General features: G+C 41.0%; 1 protein-coding gene across 1 annotated transcript; it reads right to left on the reverse strand.

Annotated features, from left to right (window-relative positions):
* Window positions 1–283: 283 nt before the first annotated feature.
* LOC103934135 (translocase of chloroplast 159, chloroplastic) lies at window positions 284–5,045 on the reverse strand. The gene has a single exon (XM_018644207.2). The coding sequence runs from the start codon at window positions 4,893–4,895 to the stop codon at window positions 501–503; it is 4,395 nt and encodes a 1,464-aa protein (XP_018499723.2). The 5' UTR covers window positions 4,896–5,045; the 3' UTR covers window positions 284–500.
* Window positions 5,046–9,352: the final 4,307 nt, after the last annotated feature.

Raw genomic sequence — 9,352 nt, forward strand, 5'->3', positions numbered from 1 at the left:
TACAAGACCAAAGCTACAGAAAAATTAAGTAGAAATGAGGCTTTCTCAACGCGTTAATTCTTTCACGAAAAGAAAAATAAACGGAAGAACTTTTGCTCTAACAATAACTCAACTCAAAACGAAAACAAATTTGACCAAAAAATGCGATTCATTACTCATACGAGCAGCCATGCAACAAAAACGCCGAGCAGTCAGGGAAGCAAATGTGTGTGCAAAGATATCACAAAGATTTCCCATCAATGGCAGAAAGGTCCTAAACCTTGTTCTGGAGTAACAGCAAAACTGAATAAACTCAACTTCTCATTAACTACGAAACATTAATACATAATCTGAGATTCTAACAGCAACGTCTCATCGAATAAACTCCCTCTCTAGGTTCCATGGCATTTTCGACACTACTCATCTCGCAATCTCAACTTTATTTGACAAAAGATCAAGACATCGACCTCATAAATATAACATACGGGAAACAGATGACAAAATGAATAGGACGTATCTTACTACATGGAGTAGTTCTCACTGGCTCCGGGCCAGATGTTGTTGTAGATAGCCTTGACGACTGGAATCACAGCAATAAGAGCAAGTTGTAGTTGTTCGGAGCTGCTTGTTCTGATTGAGATCTGTCCACTGCGCTTGTTGTTCAACCCTGCACGAACAGCCATCTTGTAGTTTCGCCCGAGGGAAAACTGGGACTGGAAATTTGCCCCCAGGGCCAAGTCACCCCTCCACCGCACTAGAGACAAACCCAATGTGGATTGATCCTGGCCAATTGGAAAATCTGCCTCCCTCAGCCGCACCTCCAAGTTTGCTCCATATGCTGACTCGCCCTGAGACCGGACAGCACCAGTACTACTCACCAATGCCAGACGCTTGCCAATCGCATACTGTTGTTCAACTTTGAGTCCAGTGGACACATTTTCACCCAAAAATGTCACAGATACTCCAGCAGCATTCTTGAACCTCTTGGAGGTCTTGACTTTGGTGTCTCCTCGCACAATGTATGCAAGTTGCTTTCCAATGTTCTGAATGTCAAACCCTAGCATACTCGACCAGTTCTCCCCGTGCTTAGCACCAACCGAGGAATCCAAATGGATATTGAACTCTTTCTTATCCTTTGTAAGCTGAACAGCAACAGCTGCTGGAAAAGAATTAGCAATGGCCAGACTATGTTCAAGGTTGACACCATCGTACCCACAGTCATGGTCCCAGCCTTGGGGGTCCAACACTGGCCTTGCCGTGAACTGAGAAGTCGGCTCCAGGAACCGGTACCTGTAAGCTGGATTTTCACCATCAAAAGAAGGCGGCAAAACCATATCAGGTAATGCAACCGGCACAGCTGCTGGAGCACCGTTTTCTGGATCCTCTTCACCCAAATAACCATACTCCTCTTCACTGACCTTGCCCTTCTTCTTCATTTCCTTCATCCTTCTCAACTCTTCTTTCCACATCTTTTTCTGGAGGAGCTTAACCCTATAATCATACTCCTCAGCGTACGCTTTCCTCTGCTCTCTACTAAGCTTAGCAATCTGGGCCTTCTTGAGGGGCTTAAATGACGGAAGCTGATCATACTCATCCTCTTCTTCCTCTTGATCAGAATCGGACAAGTCAGCCAAGTCAATGTCTGAATCAGCATTCTCACCACCTTGATCGGTAGCAAGCTTTGGGTGCGGACGAGATTGCAACAGCCAAGACAACAAGTATGGAAGAGGAGCTGAACGGGAACGCAAACCAAAGAGCTTACGGTGATCAAATGATTCCTGAGGTTTTGAGAGATTAGACGCATCAGACAAGATCTTCATAGAGTAGCATAAGAGCAATAGATGGGATCTCCAAGCTACACCATTAGGGAGCACTTTCTGATTATCCCTCTTCCGACAAGACGGGTGGTTCTCTACAAGAGATATTGGACTCATCATACTTGGATTCATAAACCTTAGGTCACCAACAGCTTGTCCAATAGTCTGCTGCATGATTTGTTCCCGCTGACTACGAAACATCTCATAATTCAGAGGGGAGCCTGATGGTCCATCAGGAGGAGCAGATGAGCTGTGAGTCAGAGTAACTATGGTGCTTCGCCAAATTGAAGGACCAAGGGCATTAGTGATTGATCTTAACAATGGGACATCACTTAGATCCCTACTTCGCGAGTCCATCCGATCCACATAGAGGACAACATCTGGGGGGGATTTTTTCATATGCCTCTGCACAGAAGATAAAATTTTGCGATTTATGCCCTGTTCCATTGCAGCAGATTTCAGACCTGGTGTATCAAACACCTTAATTTTGACTCCATCCACCACTCCAACAATTTCTTTCACAGTAGTTGTTCCAGGTGCAAAAGCATTAATTGGGGTAACTTCTGCACCGAAAATCGAATTTATAGTGGCACTCTTCCCAACACCTGCTTTCCCAAGAACCAATATGTTCAAGGAGAAGTCCAAATCATCTTTCTCCTCTGCTTCAAGCTGGAGAGCGGTCATCTTTGCAGCTTCAAGGCTAAATTCTTGACTGTTTTGCCTCCCTGACACAAGAGCTAGGCGGTATAGAACCTGTCTTGGCACCGACTCTTCTGTAGAAACACCTAATCTCTGAACAAGCCTCAAGAACTTAACCCTTATCTGCTGAAACTTTTCGAGCTTCGCTCTCTCTTCTTCACTCAAGTTCTCAGAACCTCCCCCAACTGTGGCATTGGAAGTCACAAGGTTCGAGTTGTTTGGTCGTGAAGCAGGTTTCAACGACCGAATTGAGGACCCCAACCCAGCAGGACGCTCAACGGAGAAAAGCCTGGATCCATCTGGGGTGGTAAATGTAACATTGCCACCATCTGAGGAAGCACCTGTTGCTGCTTTCAAAAGAGCTGCCAACGCAGCTGAATCAAATAACTCTTTTCCGCCCCCTTCCTCATCAGTGTCCACTTCTTCATCCGAATCCGTGACAATCTGGCCATCAATTCTCTGTGAATGATCATGATAACTCTCAGCACCTGAGTAAGAGCCAGCACCTGATCCTCGCTCCAACTCTTCCAAAAACTGTTTAGCAGCTTCAGAGCTTCCAAAAATCATACCTTCATTGTTCGCATCTGTAACTGAACCTTCATTCTCACCTTCATCATCTTGAAGATCATTATCATGATCATCTTGAAGATCCTTATTGCCATCGCCATCATCAGTTTCGACTCTTATCTCTCGGTTTGAAATGGAATTTGGACCCACGGATTCAATGCCAACTTCATCAGAGGAATGCTTCTCCTCAACTTCCTCATCTAGCTTTACTTCTCGGCTATTAGAACTTGAATCCAGAAACTCAGGTGCCACATATTTTCCAGGGACAGCCGCTGTCAATTCATGCACTTCATCATGTACACTCAAGTCACCGTTACCCGGTTTTGCCTCAGTCTCTGGTTCTTGTTCTGCTAAACCAGAAACAACGTTCACAGTTTCCATTTCAGCTCCATTCCCAACCAATAGTTTGTCATCTGAGACCACATCAGCACCTAATTCCCTCACCATCCCTTTCTCTCTGGTTTCGGAATCAGATTTCAGTCCATCCTCCCTTTCTGGCCTCTTCTCGAGATCAACTTCATCCACACTAGCAGCAACAACAGCTTTCTCTCCATGATCCACATTCCCAGACTCAGGAACAACCGCTCTGTCATGCACATATTCCACAGCCACTGACCCCGAGTCATTTGGTTCTTTGGTCTCACGGCTAATTTGATCAAAAACATTATCCAAACTCACACCTTCTTCAACCACTAAGCCTTTTATTTCAGATTCCTCAATCATCTCTGCATTGCCAACGACAACAGCTGCTCCTGTCTGTGACAAATTGGCATGTATATCCTGCACAATTGAGTCACCTCCAGTAGTAATTTCCACACCGTTGTCTTCAACTTCAACAAACTTATCATCAGCTGGCTCATCCCCCACCACGCCATTTTCTTTACTCTCTCTCACAACTTCTGTTTCGTCATTGAAAACATCCTCATCCTTAGGCTGCTCTACAACCTCCTTATCATCTACTTCAGCCACCTCCCGGCTAATTTGATCAAAACCATTATCCAAACTCACACCTTTATCAACCATCAAGCCCTTTATTTCAGATTCCTCAATCGTCTCTACATCGCCAACGACAACAGCTGCTCCTGTATGTGACAAATTGGCATGTATATCCTGCACAACTGAGTCACCTCCACTAGTAATTTCCATACCATTCTCTTCAACTTCAACAAACTTATCTACAGCCTCCTTATCATCTACTTCAGCCACCTCCACCGGCTTCTCCACCACAGGGCTTTTCTCCACTGCCGGGGTTTCCTCCACCACCGAGCCTAAACCCTCAACCAATTTCGAATTCTCAACTACGTTATCACCTTCACCACCACTAACACCATTTTCCGTGACCACTTCACCCAAATTTTCACTCTTCCCCATCCCACTATCCCCCCAAGCGACACCGTTAGAACCCCCACCCTCTAAACTCTTCAAATCCCTAACCCCTTCTTCCCTGGTATCCTCCTCCTCGTCGTCGTCATCCACCGAAACCTTGGCAACCGGCCGCAGACTACTCGTCGGATAGAAGAATTCCGACGAGTTAACAAACTTAACACTGGAATCCTCCTCCTCTCCTGCACCACCCCCAACCACTGCGCCTCTCACAAACGCCCTCTCGGAATCAAAATCCTCCTCCCCACTCCCAAACCCCTCCTCAGTCTCCGACGCGCCACCGTCACCACGGCCACCAACCCCGCTAAATTTCTCGTCGTTATCAATTTGGGAAACATGGGTTTTCGATAAATCATCGATATCAGAGTACTGCGAAGAAAAAAAGGAAGAACCTGGTGCGTTTAAGAGGTGCTGAGCCTCCTCCTCGGAAGCAGAAAGCTTGGACTCCATCGGAGGCTGCTGGCGGTGAGGTGGAAGTTGAAGGGTTTTTGGGATTTGGGTTTTGTGGAAATGAAGGGGGGGGAGTTTGGCCGAGGAGATAAGGATTTAGGAGAGGAGGGTTTCGGGACTTCCAAGTTCCTTGTTTGTAGAGAGAGAGAGAGAGAGAGAGGGCACTGGGCGTGGGAGTTCCATCCGATGTTCGCACCACTCCTAAATTTACTAAAATGTCCTTTCTCCCTAGATTTTTCTCTCATTTGTTGCTTTTTTTAATTATTTTTAATGATCATTTGCTGCCGGTTTTTGTTTAGAAATTTGCCACAACGATCATTTTATCTAAAGAAATTTAGTAGTATTTATGTTTATTTGTAAATAAAATATTTTAGTTCGACTCACATGAATAGTGAGAACGTATTATTTTAGCGTTGACTTAATATCTAATTAGTGGTTTACTCACGATCTGAAATAGCCAAATCCCTCTCCTAGCAAAGTATCTCATCCTCTTATAATTGAATATCGTTGTATGAAACAAAAATTGTCATTTGCTGCCAAATTTTGTTTTAGAAATTGGCGGTAATGAACATTTTAATGAAAGAAATTTGGTGTATTCATCTTTACTTTTAAATAAAGATTTTAAGTTCGACTCACATAGATAGTAATAACATATTATATTTTTGTTGAGTTTAATACATAGTTAATGGTTTTCTCATAATCTGACTCGATACCTAGTTAGTACTTTACTCATAATCTGGCCTAGCCAAATCCATCCCCAGTAAAATATGTCACCCTCTTATATTAGAATATCGTTGTATGGAAAGAAAAAAAATCATCATTTGCTGCCATTTTTTTAAAATTGGCCACAATGGTTAATATTTAATTTTGATCAATCTAAATTTAAAGTTGAACTCTGATCATTTTAGTAAATCTTCTTCATATAATATAAGCGTAAATTAGTAATGTCCCATGAATATATTTTTTAATGAAAAAATGATATATCATTTATTTTAGAGTGGTGTTATTCACATCCTCATTTTTACTTCTCAAACACCTTTTGTTAATTTCTAATATTTAATCTTCTTCAATTTATCCGACGGCCAAAAATTGAGGGAAATATGTAGATAGTACCACCCTTATTTTGAAATGTGTCATTTTGCTTTCTATGGTCAAATTTTATCACATTGTTGTTGGTGTTTGCTATTTATGACACTCAATTTGATGAAAAAAAAAATATGAAATTAATGTGTTTTAAAGATTTATTGAGTTCAAAAAATATTGAGTGTTGATCTTGTGAAATATGATGTGGTATTTTTTCTCTTTAGAAATTTTAGGTAATATATGTTTTTGTAATTGCAAAGGTTAAGCAAATGGTTAGCCATTATTATGTGGTATGTAACCATTTTTTACCGTCAGTTGTTCACTCGTACATGTAAGTGTTACACAACATCAACCGCCAAATTTCTCCAAATCTAGTAAGTCTTCAACATCTCCATTTCCAAATCCATCCATCCCCTACCCAAGGGATTGAAAAAATCTATATCGAAAGGTAACAAGTAATTGTCAATTGCGCTTTGTTTGTTTTCATTTGAAAGATAAGGTTTTGGGATGAAATAATAAGATCGGGCGTTTTGTTGTTTCTTGGTCTCTACGTGTTATCATTTGCTCCCTCTTATTCCTCATCTACAAATGGATGGCCCTAACTCTGTGCCTTCTAGATTTAGGGTTTAGATTTATCACACATACGGCACCTTCTACATTTATCCAATGCTTAATTTCTACACTACCAAAGGTCAAGTCATATTAGTCAATAACATATGTAATACGATGTGACGGTATCAGCCAATGACTGATGCCACCAAACATCGACAATCGTATGTGACAAAACGATATTAAAGTGATAATCGTAACGAGAAAATAATCATTATATCAAGCTGAACTCAATGTATTAGAGAACTTTTATCTTCTTTTTTTTTTTCTACGAGCCATGTGAGTTTGATTGGTTTAGGCTACGAGTTGGTGGGCAACGTTGGTTGAGTGCGGACTTATAAAAATAAATAGGCAAGTTGTTAAGCCTGATTGCCCTTCCTCGGCCTAATCTAAGGAACCCATCTTAAGAGTAGGTTCATGAATGTAAATGACAAAGTTCTATGAGTGTGACAATATGGGTGGATGTATGGTTAATATGTCATCGATTTAGGATACATTTATAAATAGATATGCATGTTATAACTTGAACGTGTTTGTTTGTCACACAATGTGACAATATAACGATGTGTTTGTGCAACAAGTTAAATATCGTTTGCTTATGATAGATACTATTAGTTCAATTCAAATGTTCACCTAACTTATTGCTACTAGTACCACTTATAGTTTAGTATACCACCTATAGTTTAGTATACCACTTATAGTTTATTATATTCCTCTCCACTTGTAAGTTGAAAATTTTCAAGTTCGAATCATATGAATGACGAGTTTGATATGCAATCGGTTATTGTTGGTAAATTGTGGATAGAATATTGTAATATAAAGCACAATTATGACTTTGTTAAAAGTGAAATGGACAAAAATTAGGCGAGATTAACTCTTCGACAATAGTTGTGTGCGAGACACTTATCCCTTTCATCAAAAAACTCTCACCCGTCCCTTCTCCATCCTTTTTTCATTAATAAAAATAATGAAAGAAAATAAAAGAGAGAAATACAAGCGGGGGACGAAGTCAAGACCTACAAAGACATAAAATCAACGACAATAGTAAGGTAAAAACAAAATGTCTCAAATATGGACAAGCTCCTATAATCCAAAGCTTACGAATGGTGTTGGAACCCTCATTTGTCCCACATCAGACAGAGGGAGATGAGAAGAGTACTTTAAATAGAATTACACCACTCTAACTAACACCGAGACCTTTTGTGATAAAACCCCACACCTGAGGATTGGGTAGGTGGTAAACTAGGGACATTATCGGTGTTGTTAGAGTGGGCCCTCGACCTGTCGACCTGAAAAATTCCACATGGTATCGAGCCAGGGGACGGGCCCGTATTGCCACATGAATGGGTGGGTCCCCTTTGGCCCCGCACGATGTCCACATAAGCCAAAATTGCCACATGATTGGGTGGGTTCCCGTTTGGCCCCGCACGATAGGTGAGCCCCCATTGGGTCCACGTGGTTGCCGATGTGGATTTCCACGTATGACCCATAAAATGGGGTCTCACGTGCCGGGGAGTGTTGGAATCCTCATTTGTCCCACATCGAACAGAGGGAGAAGAGAAGAGTACTTTAAATAGAATTACACCATTCTAACTAACACCAAGACCTTTTGTGATAAAACCCCACACCTGAGGATTAGGTAGGTGGTAAAGTGAGAATAGTATTGATGTTGTTAGAGTGGGCCCTTGGCCCGTCGACCTGAAAAATTCCACAAATTGAACCAGAAAATAGATGCAAGAAAGGATTACAGAAAAACTTGTAATAACCAAATAACGATTCAGAACCGCTAAATCCTTAAGCTCTAATTCAGAAAGCAAGCTCGCACAAACACAATTATGACTTATTTGTTGTTTGAGCTACACTTACTCCAATTGCACATCGTATGTAACTTAATACAAGCTAACTCATTAGGTCCATTTCATAAACATTTGGTTTTATAATTTTTGGATTTCATTCTTGTGTTAGAGATGGAGGGGAAGTACATGAGAAAAACGAGGAACATACGATAACGAAGAGTAAGATTCGACTTAATCTCACTCTCACTTTGTTCAGTCGTATTTTGTTTTCATTAATCCTTTTTCCTATTTACTCTTTTGCAAAATGACAGTCAAAGGAGTCTTCATCTCACTTCACAACATAGTTCGATTCTCTCCGATGCTAGAAAAAGCTTGAAAATGGAGAGTACGATTCGATGTGGATGCAAATAGCAATTAGATATTTGGTGAGGCACATGAGATTGGCTTTTGCCAATGATTAAAGCTAGTCACCAGAAACAAAAACCTATGTCCATGATCAAATCTGCGTGATTCCTTGCCCACTTTCTAAGGTCCTAGTCGTTGGTCTTTTTCAAACATTCCCCTAAGAAGTATTACCAACCACATATTCAATTAACCTAATCCTTTCCCTAATCCATAACGTTTTCAATTGTTGGGGACTCAACGGATCGACGACTCACTAAGAGACTTTTAGTGTGCCCAGAATATAGATTGGAACACTATATGTCATTCTATAATAGAGGAACACTCTAATTGTGTAATGATATGTACTATTTGGCCCTGTGTTTCGGGCACACTGAAAAACCTTTCATACTCATAAATATATAATTCATAAAATAATAAGTATATCAAATGTGGATTGCTATTTAAAATGTGCTACAACATGGAAACTGGAATCAACAAATCTTGAGCGACTGCTATGCTCTTCCATAATCCCGTCAACATCTTGAATAATACGCATGGAACTCTACTTGGCTCTTTACAGATAAT

The sequence above is a fragment of a genome, unplaced genomic scaffold (assembly GCF_019419815.1).
Source record: "Pyrus x bretschneideri cultivar Hongxiangsu unplaced genomic scaffold, Pyrus_bretschneideri_v1 Contig25, whole genome shotgun sequence".
In the NCBI taxonomy this organism is placed as follows: Eukaryota; Viridiplantae; Streptophyta; class Magnoliopsida; order Rosales; family Rosaceae; genus Pyrus; species Pyrus x bretschneideri.